Source organism: Arctopsyche grandis, chromosome 4, assembly GCF_051622035.1.
Source record: "Arctopsyche grandis isolate Sample6627 chromosome 4, ASM5162203v2, whole genome shotgun sequence".
NCBI classification, from domain to species: domain Eukaryota; kingdom Metazoa; phylum Arthropoda; class Insecta; order Trichoptera; family Hydropsychidae; genus Arctopsyche; species Arctopsyche grandis.
Window position 1 is genome coordinate 22,602,386 of NC_135358.1, and position 19,175 is coordinate 22,621,560.

At 37.7% G+C, this 19,175-nt stretch overlaps 2 protein-coding genes across 2 annotated transcripts; one reads left to right on the plus strand and one right to left on the minus strand.

The window, feature by feature from the left end:
• The first annotated feature begins 2,897 nt into the window (after positions 1-2,897).
• On the plus strand, positions 2,898-13,217 carry Myo81F (unconventional myosin 81F). The gene is given in 33 exon segments (XM_077429394.1): positions 2,898-2,936; positions 3,037-3,126; positions 3,265-3,645; positions 3,720-3,801; positions 3,929-4,053; positions 4,136-4,303; positions 4,372-4,623; positions 4,697-4,822; positions 4,917-5,214; positions 5,333-5,438; positions 5,521-5,724; positions 5,834-5,975; positions 6,048-6,286; positions 6,374-6,611; positions 6,694-6,802; positions 6,919-7,279; positions 7,392-7,461; positions 7,542-7,716; positions 8,027-8,187; positions 8,263-8,391; positions 8,465-8,725; positions 8,804-9,033; positions 9,290-9,473; positions 9,590-9,763; positions 9,840-9,987; positions 10,064-10,235; positions 10,311-10,559; positions 10,629-10,992; positions 11,062-11,452; positions 11,531-11,778; positions 11,852-12,106; positions 12,208-12,411; positions 12,517-13,217. Coding segments are annotated over 33 exon segments (6,492 nt in total). The 3' UTR covers positions 12,634-13,217.
• Positions 13,218-14,824: 1,607 nt separating this feature from the next.
• On the minus strand, positions 14,825-16,608 carry Polr2G (DNA-directed RNA polymerase II subunit Rpb7). The gene is made up of 6 exons (XM_077429288.1): positions 16,524-16,608; positions 16,244-16,353; positions 15,417-15,576; positions 15,288-15,338; positions 15,077-15,214; positions 14,825-15,006 (listed from the first exon to the last, which is right to left on the minus strand). Exons 1-6 carry the CDS (start codon positions 16,533-16,535, stop codon positions 14,956-14,958), a joined length of 522 nt encoding a protein of 173 aa, XP_077285414.1. The 5' UTR covers positions 16,536-16,608; the 3' UTR covers positions 14,825-14,955.
• Between the last annotated feature and the right edge of the window lie 2,567 nt (positions 16,609-19,175).

Genomic DNA, 19,175 nt, shown 5'->3' on the forward strand with positions numbered 1-19,175 from the left:
CGAGGAATTGAACACGGTAATTAGTTCGGTTCTAACCTCAACAGGTACGAAATTAGGTGGATTCAGGAAACAGATTAAGTTAAGCAAAATTTCAGCGGAAACAAAAAACCTAATTAAGCATAAAAGGAATTTAGATAGGGAAATAGGAATTTAGATAATAAGCAAGAATACAATCTAGTAAATAAAGAAATTAAAAAGAGAATAGTCAGGGATGTCAGGGATTTTAACAGCAAGCTAATAGAAAATACCATTAAGAATAACCGTAGCCTGAAAAAGTGCAAACAGGATATTTTCTTAGGCAAAAACCAAATGATCGCAATCAGATTAGAGAGCGGAGTAATAATTAGGAATAGAGAAGAAATCATAGACAGAGTTTACACGTTCTATGCAAAACTATACGAGAACGACAACGGTCAATTCCCCGCTCTGGAATCGACACACGGCCAAAGGGTTCCTGCAGTATTGCCTAGCGAAGTAGAGGCCGCGCTAAAAACTGCAAAGAACGGTAAAACCCCAGGGGAAGATAATATTCCCATTGACTTACTAAAATGTGGCGGCTCCCCCCTAAATAATATCTTAGCTAGGCTTTTCAGCAAATGCATCCAGAACCAAGCTATACCAGAAGGATGGAATAATGCAACTATCATCTTAATACACAAAAAAGGTGATAAAAGCGATATCAAGAACTACCGACCCATTAGTTTACTTTCAGCGGTCTACAAGCTCTTCACGAAGGTTATTACAGAAAGGCTGAAGAATATCCTTGACGAGAACCAACCTATAGAACAGGCAGGATTTAGGGCAAATTTCAGCACAATGGACCACCTCCAAGTAGTTGGCGAACTAATCGAACGCGCCAACGAATATCAACGGCCATTGTGCCTAGGTTTCGTCGATTATGAGAAAGCCTTCGATACAGTGAGCCACAATGCAGTACTTAACGCTCTACAAACAGAGGGAGTACCGGAACCCTATGTGGGGCTGTTAGCTGCAATATATAAGAATGCCACAGCTTCGGTTAAAATTTTTTCAGGTACAGATAGATTTAGCATAGGAAAAGGAGTAAGACAAGGAGATACAATCTCGCCCAAGTTATTCAATGCGGTGCTTGAGGGAGTTTTCAGGAACTTGGAATGGGACAAAGCCGGAGTAAGCATCAACGGTCGCTTCTTGAGTCACCTTCGGCTCGCAGACGATATAGTTTTAATAGCTCGTGATTCAGCTGACCTACTTAACAGACTAACACAGCTGGACAGGGAAAGTAGAAAAGTAGGATTAAAAATTAACGTAGATAAGACCAAACTAATGTTCAATAGTTATTGCATGCCTGATAGCATCCCATTAGATGATAAACCAGTAGAAGTAGTAAATAATTATTTATATTTAGGTCAAATAATTGACATGTCTGGTAGTAAAGATGAAGAGATAAAGAGACGTATGAAATTAGGATGGAGTGCATTTGGACGGATGAATGCTGTTTTTAAATAAAAAATGCCACTCTGCCTGAAGAAAAAGATCTTTGATCAATGCGTTTTGCCAGTGATGACGTATGGATGTGAAACTTGGACACTGAACACCAAGATGCTACATAAAATCCAATGCACTCAAAGAAGTATGGAGCGCTGTATGCTTGGCATAACGAGGAAAGACAGAAAGCGGAACACGTGGGTGAGAAGTATGACAAGAGTAGTGGACATAGTGGATAGAGTGAAGAGATTGAAATGGCAATGGTCGGGTCACGTAGCTAGGAGGATGGACGAAAGGTGGACAAAAGAAGTGCTTGAATGGTACCCGAGAGAATGCAAAAGGGTAAAAGGAAGACCGCAAGGAAGATGGGTGAACGAAATTAGGAAAATGTGCGGGATGAGATGGATGAGTGTTGCGCAAAACAGAGACGGGTGGAAGCGTGTTGGAGAGGCCTTCATCCAGCAGTGGATGGCGAGTGGCTGTAAATGATGATGATGATATATATATATACATATGTATATAATCTATGTATAATAAGCAAATTTATAAAAAATGGTAACAAAGAATGGGGTGGAATCAATTTGATGATTAGTGTTTTGAAAATGAACACTTTTAATGGAATGTAAATATTCACCAGCTAAATAAAACAAAACTACATACATATGTACATAGTATAGCATCATGACGCAAAGTCATTTTTAGAAGCTTTTTATTAAAAATGTCACTTATGAAGTAGCATGTTTTTGAATATTTGTGTCACTCTGATATTCGTTGAATTTCTGCCTGAATCCTTGAACTTCTGGATAGTTTGAGGTATTTAATATACTTATGTAGGCTAGTTCTATTATATAACTAATATTTGTTCAATGTGATTGAGAAATTGTAATAATAATTTTTAAAGTTAAACATTTGAAAACTTATGTTACAAAGCGAGTCACAAACTTTAATATAAGCACATTTCCTCTGAATTTCGATTGGTATGCTCAAGTATTGTTGAATAACTTGAATCTATTATTTTCTTATTTTTTTTTGCAACATGTACTTCCTTATTTACATATAATTCTAAAAACTTGATGTCCTACGCTATTTAGTATGCCAAGCTGTGACTGGCACACATGACTTGCTCCATGTTTTAGAATGCAAAAATAAACACTATTCATCGAATGCTTTGAACATATTGTACATATGCTGGAGACTGTTATTAATTGTATTTTTTTATACGAAACCAATTCAACGTTTCTGTAATATGCATTTTTTTATATACCATATTAAAATAATAAAAACATTACATCGTATGTATATATTATTTTCGCTTTGTTCTTGATTAATTTTGAGTACTTTTATACGTAAATATCTTCATATTGCCGTTTACTTCGTCATAACGATCAATAAATATTCATTGAAATTCAGTGTCTGGTCGTCGACATATGATGTCAATACGTAAGTCTCGAAATAACCCCATTATTAGTGTAAATTTAAACATACTCTTATACACATTATGATTAATCACACATTTGCGATGTAAACACATACTATTTTTAATTAAATTTAGTAAATTACTCGTTTCAGGATTCGGAGAAGCTTTATCGTGGTCAAAAATTAGGCGCTTTGGAACCTCACATCTTTGCTTTAGCAGAAGCAGCTTATTCATCATTACAAGTAAGATATGATATTTTTAATAATTTTAGTATAATCTCTTCTTGGTAATTTAATCCTTAATCAGAATGTTTTCGCATAACAGTTGAGGTTTCTTATTATACCATCTTCTAAATTAACATTGTGATTGTGGAATTTTAGGGGGACATGCGAAATCAATCGGTGGTGATCTCTGGCGAGAGCGGAGCTGGAAAAACCGAAACAACAAAATTCATATTGCAGTACTTATGCTCCGTTACGGCTCACTCGGTCGCTGTGCATTCGTCATCTATAGCCTCGGCATGGGTCGAACAGCAAATCCTTGAGGCTAATACGGTCTTAGAAGCTTTTGGTAACGCCAAGACCGTGCGCAACGACAACTCTTCTCGATTTGGTAAATTCATGCAAGTCTGTTTGGATTCGCGTGGTGCCATCGCCGGTTGTGTCATTCAAGACTATCTACTGGAACAATCGAGAATTACCTTTCAGGCACCCAATGAAAGGAATTACCACGTGTTTTATTATTTAGCCGTTGGCGTCACAGTAAGCATACCAAATATTTCTTTTAGTTTTGTTATAAATCAATATTCAGTAGTAAAATATGTATTACTTTATAGAATGATTCAGAGCTGCAGACGACGTTAAAACTTCGAGAGTCTTCACACTATGTTTATTTGCGTCAACCGGGATGTTTGGGTGGTCCTGGAGCTCCACCAGGTATAAGCTGACGATTCTTATAGCATTTCTGTATTAATGCAATAAAATTTGTTCAAATAAATGCAATTTATATATATATTGTATTTTCGTACAGAAATTGGATGTGGAGGTGAAGCGGAGCGGTTGGAGGCTCTACGACTTGCATTTACAGTTCTTCAAGTACCACCGCATATGAGTGAAGGACTTTTTAAAGTACTCGCAGCTATACTTTGGCTTGGAAATGTAGAATTCGAGGTAATTTATTAATACGAACTATACGAATTCTAGCTCTAGATTTTCGATGAATTTAAAATTTGATATTATTTTATCCTGTTAGGATGTTGATGGTGAACGGTGTGCCCTTGTCGGTGGAGAGGATGGTGAAGCCGTCGTTGCCGCTGCATCTCTCCTGGGATTACCCGTTCAGAGGACAGCGCAAGTGTTGCTTCAACGGCAAATTAACGTTCGTGGAAACATCACCGAAATCCCTCTACGACAGCAAGAGGTACTTTTCCGCCATAAGTGTTAGTCGTTAATTTGAATACAGATTACTTATTGGAAATTAATCGGTAGGCTCGCGAAAACCGACACGCTATGGCGAAAGCACTATATTCACGAGTATTCGCCTGGTTAGTGGCTCACATTAATCGATGCACGAGGCCTCCATTGCCGTCTCAAGCCCCTGCAAGATTCCTTGGTGTTTTGGACATTTTCGGCTTTGAAAACTTCACGAGTAATTCATTTGAACAACTGTGCATCAATTACACCAATGAAAAATTGCACAAATTCTTCAATCATTATGTCTTCGCTTTGGAACAAGATATCGTAAGATAATTTACATATTATATTTACCATTAAATTATATTTATGTGAATACATTTTATTTTTTTAATTACAGTATCGACAAGAAGGCATCGTTTTCTCTCATATACAATTCACTGATAATACAGCGTGTTTAGAATTAATTGAACGACCTCCTCGTAGTTTACTAAAATTACTTTCAGAACAATGTCACATGCCTAAGGTGTGTATTTGAATATTTTGCATATGTAAATATGCATGCAAAACAATAGACGATTTTTATTATGTAACTAAATTCGAATTATCTCAATATATAGGGATCAGATGCAGCATACTTAACTAATGTACATGGAGAATTTTCTGAACACAACAGTTTTGTCAAAGGCGAAGATCGTCGAAAATGGGAGTCAGAATTCGGTGTGAAACATTACGCCGGAACAGTTACATATTGCGTTTCCGGATTCGTCGATAAAAACAGAGACACTCAACAAGACGTGTTCTTGGATCATCTCAGCCGATCTGACAATCTTTTTGTCCAAGAATTGACGACTATGTATCAGGTATCAAAGATTACGACTAACGTGATAGAATAACAGCGAACAGTTTTACTTGAACGTGAAATCAAAATTATAGGAAAACATTCCGATCAATGTGAGCAGCTCACCAAGGCCTAGCAGCGGGGGAAGTGGAGCAGCTTCACCGTCTCCTGCGGTGTCAACTCCAACTTTGTCAGTATCGACGAATCAAAGAGGTACTTCGAAAGGACGTCCCACTGTTTGCGACACATTTCGGACCCAATTACAACAACTCGTTGATGTGCTACAAGCAACAAATCCATGGTTTGAATTTATTGCAGTATTTTCTCAGCTCAAAACTATTTTAGAACTCCATCTAAATTTAAATTTAACTTTTTGCTTTCAGGTATGTAAGATGTATAAAACCCAATAGTGAAAAAGCAGCTGGAAGATATGACTCTGAAATGGTACTAGCTCAATTGCGATATTTGGGAATGTTGGACATAGTAAGAATACGTCGGGAAGGATTCCCTGCACATCTTACAGCACCTTTAGCACTCCAACGATATCGATGCCTGTTAAAACCTAGCACTCGTCAAAGCACGCTTTCGTTGCCGGTCAACGATGCTGTCAAGTAACAATCTTTATCCCAACTCAAAACCAAACTTCATTACTATGTATGTATATTTATTTATTCAATATATAATATTATGATTTAGACTCATAATGGACGAGATGGGAATCGGCGACCGACAGTGGCAAATAGGTCGTAGTAAGATATTCCTCAGGAGTGGAGCTCACGCTACATTGGAAGAACACAGAGCTCGCATAATTGCCACCCAAACTATCTGCATACAAACGGTAGAATTTCATCCAAACTATTTGTATATATTGTATTGAGTGTAGTTTTAATCGTGTTGATTGTTTCGTTAGTGGTGGCGCATGATGGTACAGAGACGTTGGTTTTTGAAACGCAAGTCTGCTGTCATGAGGTTACAAGCAGCACTGCGAGGGTGGCGTGCAAGAGCTGCATTCTTACGTCTCCGTCGTGCAACCCTCACACTTCAGAGACACTTACGTGGTGCATTTGGACGCGAAGTTGCAGCTGCTTTGCGAGAAATGCGACGAGTGGACGAGGAGATGCGTAAACGAGAGGCAGAAGCTCAATTGGCGTAAGCTTTTTTTTTTCAATATAATTTTATAATATGTATACATTGGTAAGTTGTAAAGAAATTTTATGAATTATATTTATTTATTAGGGCGGAGCGTGCTGCAGCAGAGGCAGCAGCTGAAAAGAACGGTCCCAAAGAAAGTGAACCGGAGACGCCATCAGAAGAATTGGCAAAACCAGGAGCTGTTGTGGACCTCGACAACTTATTTGCATTTTTGGCAGACGTGTCAAATGGGACTCGAGTACCGGGAACTGTTGCTGCCAGCCAAACGATCGATGAAATTGGTGATAGGATGGATCAATTAGTTGGAGATTTGGATGAAGAAGTAATACATTCATATTGTGAAATACTTTTATGATAATTTTTACATTATACAATTGTTTTTTTTTTATTGTAAAACGTTTTAGCTGGAAAATGTGTTGCAAGCTGAAATGAGATCATTAGCTCTTCAGAGGGCTGGTATACCCCCCGCTCCTCAAGGACCTCCACCACCTCCACCGGCACCATTTATGACTGGTATATAAAGATATATAATACAAATGGAATACATATAATAGAAAAATAAAATCAATCTTTTTATTATTTATTTAAAAAAATATTTCTTGTTCAATAGTCTTTTATGTATATTTCAGATGGAGTAGTAGTTAATGGTGGTCCAATTATACCAGTTGTTCCTAAACCAGTTGAACCAATATACGAAGCTGTAATTCCAAGAACGGAGCCAATGTTACCACCACCTCCATCACCTCCACCGCCTCCACTTCCTCTATTATCACCATCGCCGCCACCTCCGCCGATAACTCCTCCTCCACCTCCAATTATACCTCCATCGATTATGTCTAACCTGCCACCTCCATGTCCATCACCACCTCCACCTCCACCTCCACTCCAGCAGCTTGAAGCCATACTAAACCCTATTGTACAACAAAACAACCTTCAAAATTTGAACCACCAGCAACATAACAATGTTCAACAAGTCGCCATCCAACAACAGTAAATATTTGACACATATTCCTAAATAATATTTGACACATATTCCTAAATAATATTTGACACATATTCCTAAGTTAATGTAAATGTTTACATATTGCCCGTCTAATTTCAGAACATCAACAGAAACGCCGATGGTGAATGGTCACACTGATCCTCCAAGTGTTAGTTCGCCAGAACCACAAGTATTTGACTTTTATGTATAAATCGTGCATTTTATGTATGTAAAATGAATTTATACTGATTGAAATGTATAATTTTGCAGAGGGCTGGTTCGGGCATTGTTTGCGGTGAACGAACAGCGAGACGCCGAGGTCGTGTTGAGAGGAGGCTTCAGGAAAGGAATGAACCAGTAACTGCACCTACTGCAGACGAATTACATCATAATATTCTCGAATTTGTAGAAACTCATTTCAATCAGCATCCACGGTCTCCTGAAGGTTTCATATTTTTATAACTAGTGTGTTTTGTACAGATTGCTTCTAGTGTTCAATTATGCATTTGTAGAGTGTTTTAGTAACTCACAAAGTGGTATTTTCAATTTTTATGTTCTGAAGTGTATTGTTTTCAAACTAGGCACTATTTGTGAAGGTGCGTAGTTGAAATAAGTGCTAAAATAATTTAATAACTATCTAAGACTTCATTATAATATCCTTTGATCTTTATAATCGTATCTGTCAACACTTGAAGCTAATCAATGGTCTTTCAAAATATTTTGTTTCTATATGTATGCATGCATTTTTTTTTCAGGCACTATAATGGCGACCCTCACCCGTAAAAACAGATCAAAATCGATTGAGATGATCCCTAAGAATGAAATGGTCATGTATTATAAAGGCAACACTATTCCAACATCACACATTCAAATGCAAGATCCAGATAACGTTACCATCGCTTGCAATATATTTAGGGTATTTATAAAGCCTTCATTTAATATTCATTTTGAAGTATTGTACATTAATTATAACTAAATATTACATTTTTAGGAACTGTGCAAATATATGAGAGGTGAAATGAACGCCGAACGTGAAACTCAAGTAATACAAAATATAGTCAGGCATGGAATTGAACGCGAAGAGTTAAGAGATGAGATAATAGTCCAATGTATTAGACAGGTATAGTATTTTTTTGTTGTATGCGCCTTATTTTATTTTATGGATGTATTAAATATAATACTATTCATTTCAGGTTTCGAATTGTCCGTCTCCTGATTGGTCAGAACGTGTTTGGTTGGTTTTGTGTTTGACGGCTGTAGCTTGGCAACCTTCTCGAGCTTTGCATCGGTACTATGTAAGCTTTTTGCGTGAACAACTATCTGGGAACACGAACTTCGTTGTGGAAGTACCGCCACCGCCACGACGAGCTCAATTAGCCCAATGGTGCTTAGACAATTGCAGACCTGCTGCTGCTCAACCTCGTCGACATCCTCCGAGCACTGTCGAAATTGCTGTAAATTAATTTCTTCAAAATATTGCACACATCAATCTTAATGGGAAGTTTTATTAATAAGTGAATTGTTTACCGTAGGCCATGAGACGACTCGGTACTATAGTATGCCGTTTCTTCTTCCTCGATGGGCGGACTAAAGCGATAGACGTACATCCTACCGATACAGCGGCTGCTGCTGGTGCTCGCCTGGCTGATAAATTGGGCTTGCGTCAGCGAGATGGCTGGGCCGTTTATCAGAGTCGGGGCAATGTTGAAGAACACGTCAAAGGACATCATTTCTTATACGACGTAATTGCAAGTTGGGAAATGTAAATATGATTATATAGATTACACAGTATTTATTACCATATAACGCATTTTAGAATGCTCTCTAGATTTAAGTACCTGTTTAAGTTACAATTTTTTGCTTAATAATTGACTTTAAAGACTTTTTCAACTTTGTTGTCCATTATATCTTAAATAATACCAGCTCTTTGCATGGTCACACTATAGGGGAGCATTCAGAAATGTGTTCATTCAAAAATGCGTGCCGGCAAAATATAAAATTTCAATTCTGTATTATAGGAATCAATGCGCAATGGCCACACAGGGTGGTTTCCCAACAGTAGCTCGAGGCTCAGCTGGTGGTGGATCTGCTGAAAATCGTTTCGTCTTCAAACGTCGACTGTTCCGAGGCCCACGTGCACTCTCTCAAGATCCAGTAGAAATCGCCCTATTATATGCTCAAGCGGTACATAGTGTAGTAAAGGTAACTATTGGCTAAAAAAATTTTGCTCGGTTTTATAAAATACAGCAAATGTTTCATAATGAGTATCCAAACCTGTGTACATACATATAACAAAAGTAACGATTTCATTATTTCAGTGTGATGAATTTCCGGTGAGTGAAAAAGTAGCGTTACAGCTGGCTGGCCTACAAGCTCAAGTATCGCTTGGCGAACCTAGCGCATCACCTTCGGCTCCTCAAACAGCCACATATTATGAACCCCATCTCTACCTACCACCAAGGGTTGCTAAACTACGTCCTCATCAACATTGGGTTATTATACTACTTGGATTGCATGAAAGCATACATTGTTCAAAGTGTTTTAAGTGTTTTATATTTCATATTTCAGGTTAGCGTGATAGCAGCAGCACACCGACAATATGGTGCCGGCCGCAGTGAACTTACAGCCAAAGTATTATATTTGACTTGCGTCATGCAATATCCTCTTTATGGTACCACACTCTTCCCCGTCACGTATCGTACACATTGGCAACATGGTATTATGACTCTTTTTATTTGTTTATACAAAATCGTCTGAATATGCTGTTTTATATTTATAGTATTATTTTGTAGGTCCATCGGTTTTGCTCGGAGTGAATTGTGATGGCTTAGTGCTTGTCAGACCTGAAGATAAACAAGTGATTGCCGAGCACAGATATCAAGATATTGAATCATTGATGGTTGATCCATCAGATTGCTTCCTCACTATAACACTCAATCAAGCTGCAATGCATAATAATCAGCGGTTTGTAAATTCATTTACTGACTATGCATTTAAATATAAATATATATTACAATTCTTATTTTACATATGTAACAGATGTTTGGTTGTTGAAACTGAGCAAAAAGTTGAAATTGCTGAACTTATGGTATCTTATCGAGCTGGTCTCGGATCATGGCTTCGCGAAGAAGAAGCGCCTGTCGGGCCAGGTCGAGGAAGCGCACCTGCGGCAGAGCGTGCTCGTTTGCAGGCAGCACTAGCTGCAGCTCGTCGACAAGCAGTCGATTCCAGTCTTCTTCGTCGACCACATGACCCTGCTGCCTCCTTCCTGAGGAACACACTAAGACGGTAATATTTACCTTCAATTTTACACAGATATCATTACCTTTGTAGTAATAACTTTTTTATTCATTGCAGATTAAGCAAACATAGGTTAGACAAGGTAAAAGATGGTGCCGGTAATAACACCAGTGATGGTTCAATGGATGCAACCGTAGTCACTGGAGAAAGTTACAAAGGTTTCCCGAGTGGATGGTGGGCTTTCAGTCGTACTCCTATAACTCACTCGTTGACGCGACTGCCTGAAGCTGAAGAACCAGTCGCCATTCAAATGTTCGGTAGTGTTCTCGCTTGGGCCGGATTGGCAACCGCTGCAACAACGCAAACGGTAGAAGGAGGTGGAGGCGCTGACGAACATGTGGCGATTGCTCAAGCTCTACTAGAAAAATGCCTACGAAGTGAATCTCTTCTAGCCGAACTGTACATGCAACTCATCAAACAAGTATGTTCTTGTGGAAAGTGTGTAATTACTTTTTGAGTGAATATTTATAATGACGAATAAAATTTTTAGACTACGGAACATCCTGAAGCTGGAGCCCGAGCTGCGTTGAGGCTCTGGGCTTTAGTCTGCGTCTGTGGTGCTGTGGCTTTGCCGAATGCTCGACCTCTACGCCGTCTATTGCTGGCGCACTTACGAGCTCGTGCTGCCGATCGACATTCGCATCAAGCCAAGTATGCAAGGTTTGCGGAAAAAGCTGTGCTGAGAACGGCTGCAGGAAGACGCCGTCAGTGGCCGCCATCCCGTGCCGAAGTTCTTTGTTCAGCTGCACGAAGGCCTCTACACACCCGAGTCCATTTAACTGATGGACATTTCCATTCATTACAATTCCATCCAGCAGCCACAGCGAGAGATCTTGTCGCCATGCTTGCTGACAAGATAGGCCTTAGTCCAACCGCGACCGGTAAAGATAACTTACATATATGCAATTTTAATAGTATTTGAAAAAAAATTTAATAAAACTTTATTTTTCTGTAAATAGGTTTTGCTGTGTATGAAGTGTGCGGTGGAGGAGAAAGGAGCATTCGTGGTGGAGAACGTGTAGCTGATGTGTTGGCACGATGGGAAAAAGCTCCGCGCCGAAGTCCACAATTTTTACTACTTCGCAAACACCTCTTCTTACCACCGCCTCTATCGGCACCTCCATGTCCAGCTGAATTGCATTTATTATACCATCAACTTCTTCATCAGCTACGAGCCGATCGACTACCAGTCTCTCCAAATGAAGCCGTCAGTTACTTTTTTGTTTGTGTATTTACTACTGACCTTGTGTATAAGATTTAAATATTTTTTTCGATCTTAGGTTATGTTAGTTGCACTACAAGCTCAAGTCGCACACGGCGATGCTCAAGAAGACGAGGGTAGCGGATCCGAAGCTATGTACAACGAAGTCGGTGCTCGGACTTTGCCTCCAAGATTGGGTGCTGGTCTTTCAGCAGCGGCAGTTCGTCATCATCACCTAGCTTTGCGTGGCACAGCTCCTGCTCAAGCAAAGCAATCGTTACTCAACTTGTTACAATCGTGGCCATTACACGCTGCTACCGTTTTCGACGTCATGGTATGATTCAATTGTCGTTTTTTTTTTAAGATTTTTTTACTTTTGGAAACTAAATTTTATTTTGATTTATTGGGGTATTTATATTGCTATTAAATTTACAGCAATCATTTACTTCAAATTGGCCGAGAACTCTGTGGTTGGCTGTGGGAGCCCGGGGTTTGCAATTGCTCCGACCGCGAGCTCGTCTTCCTCTGTGCTGTTATGAGTATGATAATTTGCTCAGTCATTCCCCGGCACCTGATTGCTTGTTACTCGTGACTGCTGCCGGTTCAAAGCACAGCAAAGTAATTTTGACAACACAGCAGGTATGTATTTTCACATATAAGTAAAATTGATTTCTTTAATTTAACGAATATGTATTCTATTTATACAAATGGTGATTGTTTTATTTGCTTCCGTCCACTTTTCAGGCATTCCAAATATCGACGTTAATCCAAGAGTATGTTGAAGCTTTAAGTCCTCCAGCTCCACCTGCACCGGGACGACCTCTAAGCACAATACAACCACCCCATCCAGTTCCAGCATAAGCATCTTTTAGTTTGGGTTGAATTTAACATCAAAGTATCCTTAAATAGATCTTCCTTTATTGTACAAAAATACAGAACAAATATTTGCATTTAATATTATATTTATAGATCGTTTTATATACATATAAAATTTTATTATGCTGAAATTTCTGTTTACAACAATTGAAATTTGAGCATTGTTAATTACTTATCCCACCAACTTCAGAAACCATTGCATAGCTTTTCCGATATATTATTATAATATATTAACCTCAAATATTTTGTAATTGGTTGTGAACAATATTAAATCATTCGCTTTTAATTGTTGGATTATGAAATTTGCTAGTATATTCTATATGAAATGAAAATTTATTCGATATAATCCTATTTTGCCAATATGTAAATACATATATCAATGATCTGTATGCTTTCCATTATGTATGTGAAGTATATAACATCACAATATTTATAGAATATTTTCATATCATTTTTTTTACTAATTGAAAATATACCCACATTTTATATATGATTTTTATACTGCTTATAATTTATTTACTATTAGTCGATGACCGAGCATTTGCCAATATATAAAGTACATTTTAGCCAAAAAAGAAAATCATAGACATATAATACAAACAACATTATATCCTTGTAAAAATATTAGAGATTAGTCAATACGATGAGCTTTAGTCTGAAAATATTCCATACTTCCACTGAACCTGTTGTATTTCGGTAACAATGGAACAATGGACTATTTTTTTGTACTTATTAAAAAAATATATATATACATATATAGATTATTTTCTTCGACGAATAAGACTTAATTATTAGTATAAAATTTATATAACCCTGTATGTATTCATACATGTAAAATTTAGGCCTAATTTAAAACACTCTCAAAATGAAGATCTCATACTTAAATATGTACATCTAATAACTTAGTTTCATTACTAACAATCTCTTCTGATATAACGACACATTTCCTTCATGTTTATTTATGATCGAAATATATATACATATATATATATATATATATATATATATATATATATATATATATATATATATATATATATATATATATATATATATATATATATTTGATTCTCCTAATCCTTCTAATGAATTTATGTATCAATAATTATTACTTAATTTAAAATAATTGCTTAATATACGTGTATCTAATGGTAGAAGTTGTATCCTCATATATCGTATTGATATATTATATATTATTATATACATAAATAAAAATCAGGTTGGACTTCTCAGTTTATGTATTTATTATTGCTTAAAATTTGCATTGTAATGCGTAAAAAAGTGGTGTAAATTGTTGTAAATATGTATTATTATTGTTTTGTATAGATATCTTTTTAAACTTTCAAACATTTAACTTAACTCAAGAATCGGGCTAATTTAACGTACAAATTTAATCCAATATACATATGTAATACAAAAATTAGCTTTATTTCAAAATTAGCAATATTTTAACTTGCTTTGGTATAATTATTATATCAAATATTCCAATTTAGCCAATTGTGTATGTATGTATGTATGTATGTGTCATTAATGTCACTTATTTAGATTTTTTTCATTCTATCAATACGTGTAATACATATGGATTGTATTCGTTTTATGTTGTGATTAGTTTTATGAGGATTTTTTTTCCGCCGAGGTGTTTTATTATATTGTAAAAAAATAGCTATAAGATGTATGATGATATTTAATCATTTGAAATGATTTTTTTATTGTAATTTTGCGTTTTCGACTGATTTAAATGACTTACGAAGTAAAAGAAAATATATTGTGATATTTACCAAATGAGCAGAATAATAATACTACGTTGCATTGTGTTTACTTTTAGTGCCTCCTAGTCAAAATGGCCATATTTTTAGATTTAACTATTTGGCTATTGACAATGTTAGGTTTATATATTATTATATTATATATATACATACATGTGTATGATGATGATCCATTGTTTACAAATTATATATCAATATTTATTATTAACAATAATGATAGTACATTTAAAATTTCGAAATGAAGAGAATATATGTATTGCTAGCTAGGCAAAATAAATCAATTTTCTCATAATTTTAAACAGTAAAATATTTTCAAATTTGTTTTTATTTTTTCAAATGCAGGATCCTTTTATTTACAGACTCAATTTTTTCTGCCTACTGTGTATTATAATTAAATAAAAATATTTAATACAGACAAAAGTTATTTTATTAAAAAAACTTATTTATATAAATATAATTATATTTAAATTATTAAAATATCTTATACAACTTCAATTAAATTACATATTTTCATCAAGTTCAAAAAGTCAGTTAAAGATTTCTAGCTTCCAATCAATCCAAGGAAATCATCCATTAAAGTACCAATTGCAAACTAAAAACAAAAGGAAAACCATTTGGAAGTATTTCAAAAGTAATTTAAAACAAGTTTTATGCACACTTACAATTCCAGTGGCGTCAACTCTCGTTCCGACAATTTTTAATCTGATTGCGTCTTCTGCTTGAATTACAACATCCTCTTCTTTGGTCATATAACAGGGAGGGTTTTGATTGGGACAAAATTGCATATCGGCCGGTATAGACTAAAAACGTAATTGTTAAATTATATCCGGCGGTAATGTCAATTTATAAAACAATATGAATAAAAAAACATACGTGATGTGAAATGAAACATGACAGAGGTCCAATCTCGGCAAACATTCCAACCTGTAAACCATTTTTGTAATTACATACAATTTGCTAGATATACGTAATATTGATCAAAATTATCAATAAAATAGGCACCTTGTTTACTTGCGTCACAATCGCATCTAGAACTTCACCTTTGAATGGCCGAAACACAATGGCTTTATATTTTACAGGATAAACGACGAATCCTTGACCGGGTTGAATCAAACCAGCACCTATGTTATCTATGCTAGTTACAGCAATGACGAAACCGTATCTGTGAAGTAAAATGAATACATAGTGAAGTATATGCATACATATTTCTATATAGAAAATCCAAGCCATATGATAAATATTTAAACAAAAAAAATTTTCATTCAAAAATCCTTACAAAAGAAAATTATAAGATTTAAAAACAGTTAATTAAGTGTTCGCTTTTTTATATTTTACAAAAAACTCACGAAGGTTCAGATATTCGAACATTCGAATTCTACAGGAAGAATGATTTTTATATATGCCTGCAGTATGGCTCGGTGGTAGCGTTTATGTTAAGCACTGAGAGGTTACCGGGTTCGATCCCATGCTAATCTTTAATGCCGCTGGTCAGACTTGGATATTTGTGACTCCAAGTCGACCGTTTCCGATCAGAATTTAGCAAATTTATCTGATTTCATTGTTGAAATGGTTTCTCCATCAAATCTTCTTACCAACTATCTGAATTTGATATAAGTACAATTTGTAAAAAGTTATGTACAAGTCTAAATCCATAGATGTCTCATAATTATCGATTAATTCATAGTTAATTTCGTGTTTTTCAGCATCTCAAAATTCAGCGATATATGTAATAAAAAATGCTGCAATGTTTGTAATTGGCTAGGAAGGCACATTGCGGTTAGGCTTTCCTGGTATATATATAAATAAAATATAGTGAGTCAATTACATACTTTCCCGTGCATGTTCCTTCCACTTCCGAGTACAGCTTTTGCTTCACAGTTTCCAATAGTTGCGGTCCAAAATATCTAGGGTGGAGTAAAATTTCGTGTTCCAGCGATATCTACCAACGAAATATATTCAAATAAATTTGATAGTTCATAACCTATAAACTGGAAAGTTATGTTTCGACGTGAAATGAAACCCGAATAAAAATGAAAAGAGAGAGAAAGATCAACGAAACCTCCCGTTAATGAATATTTGAGATCAAATAAATATATGATCGTTACTTACGTGGAAAAACATGATCCTTTATGACAACTGACGCGTAAACGCGCCGAATTCGTTCCAAACACAAATGACAGATGTGTAACGGAACTAAACACCCAATAATGCGGCCATTATTTGTTGATAGTGAAATGAAACTCTGATCGAAATAATTGTAAATAGTAATTCAATTCTATGCATTTTTCATCACGTATATACCAGTGGCGGCTCTTCCATATGAGCTGCGGGGCTGCTGCCATCCCAGTATAGGGTGCCACTTTAGTATGCGGTCTACCTTCACATATCTACTTTAGTATGCGATCTACCTTCACGTTTTTACTTTAATATGCGGTCTCACTGTCTCAGTTCTCGCGTGTGACACTGAGACTGAATGATACCGACCCTAACATATGACAACCAACCTAACAACCAAATATGAAATGAATAGGGCCAACCCTAACTTAACCTGACCCTTAAATAAATAGGTGTTGGCTGCTAAGATATGTTTTTTTTTTGTGAAAATATTGATGAAATAAAAAGAATAAAGTAAAAATATATCTTAGCAGCCAACACCTATTTATTTAAGGGTCAGGTAAGGCTAGGTTAAGTTAGAGTTGGTCCTATTCATTTCAGATTAGGTTGTTAGGGTCGGTATTTTCTTCGCTGCTGATGATATTGTAGGAATCTCGTCGTCGTCATCGTCATCGAAACCTTCGAGAATATTCCGCAACAACAAAATACATCGAGCGGAACAGCGCCAAGCATTCCAGAAAATACTACGCCTCGACGAAAGCAAATTCCCCTTGTACGCATCAACAAACTAAATGCTCGTACAACCACTTCCACCAAGCATTCCAGAAAATTCGACGCCTCGACGAAAGCAAATTCCTTTCGTACGCATCAACAAACTAAATGCTCGTACGACCACTTCCACCAAGCATTCCAGAAACACTATAAAAGGAGGTACAACCCAAACAACGCCAGTCGACCCACAGCAGCAAGCGTCGACACACAGCAGCAGACCAGTCAACATACAGCTCCTGACCAGCCACCACTACACTACGCGGACTTGGAAGATCAACCAGCCGGACGAGCCAGCAACACACTGCCGTATCCAGAGACCTTCCGAACATAGCCGAACAACGAGCCAGCAACACACTGCAGCATCCAGAGACCTTCTGAACATAGCTGAATGCCGAGCCAGCGACACTCTACCATATCCAGAGACCGCTGAACGACATACTTTTACAAACAATTAACCATACTTGTGTATACGTGTTACTACCAAATAAATACCACATTAAACATATAGTTGTATTAATACCGAACACAGACGAATCTGTCTACAATACATGGCGGACTGGTGGTGAAGAAGACCTTCACAATAAGACTAGTTCCCATACCTGGTGACCCCCGACTAAGAGCCACGCAGCCTTCAAAGCAGTCAACAAAGCAGCCCACAGCGCAGTCAACTTCCAACCTCACCATACTTGGTGACCCCCGACTAAGAGCCACGCAGCCTTCAAAGCAGTCAACAAAGCAGCCCACAGCGCAGTCAACTTCTAACCTCACCATACTTGGTGACCCCCGACTAAGAGCCACGCAGCCTTCAAAGCAGTCAACAAAGCAGCCCACAGCGCAGTCAACTTCCAACCTCACCATAACTGGTGACCCCCGACTAAGAACCACGCAGCCTACATAGCAGCCCACATCGCAGCCTACATAGCAGCCTACATCGCAGCCTACATAGCAGCCCACATCGCAGCCTACATAGCAGCCCACAGCGCAGCCTACATAGCAGCCTACATCGCAGCCTACATAGCAGCCCACATCGCAGCCTACATAGCAACCGCAGACTTCACGCAACCGCAGCCTTCAACGCAGTCTACAACGCAGCCCTCAACGCAGACTTCAAACGCAGTCCGCTACATGTCCCCACAACTAGTGACCATGTCAAACAACTCCGCAGCTTTCGCCACAACAAGACGCAACCCGGAGACAACAACCAAATGGATCCACTACTGTTGATCCGCCAGCACCACTCATCACACCTTCGATGAGTCATCACCTCGATGAGCCCATGCAGGACGCCGCAGCCTGCACAACAGCACCGTCCAGACCGTCACAAACCTTCACTACCATTGTAACGACCGAAACAGTAACATGGTGTGAAAGTACATATGGACCAGCTACCAACACAACCCGCTGTTGAGTCAACCCACTCCAGCACAACCGGCGAAACAAATCGCCACTTAGCCAACTAGCTCCAACACAACACAGCCGCTGTCGAGACAACTAACTCCAGCACAATCAGCAAAACGCCTGCACAACAACACCGTCCAGACCACCAACCTTGACTATCAACGTAGCCTAGACAGAATAAGCAACATGGTAGAAAAGAACAACTCGGACTGGTACGCAAAACGAGACCCGCTGTCGAGACAACCGACTCCAGCACAACCAACGAAGACCAGCACTCAACGCACTTCGCTAACCAACAGTCTCCACACAAATTCCGCTGTCGAGACAACTAACTCCAGCACAACCAACGAAGACCAGCACTCAACGCACTTCGTCAACCAACGTTCTTCACGCAAGACCCGCTGCCGAGACAACTAACTTCAGCACCACCAGCAAAACAGTCACGCGAATGACTCCACGCAGAACACAGCAGCCTGC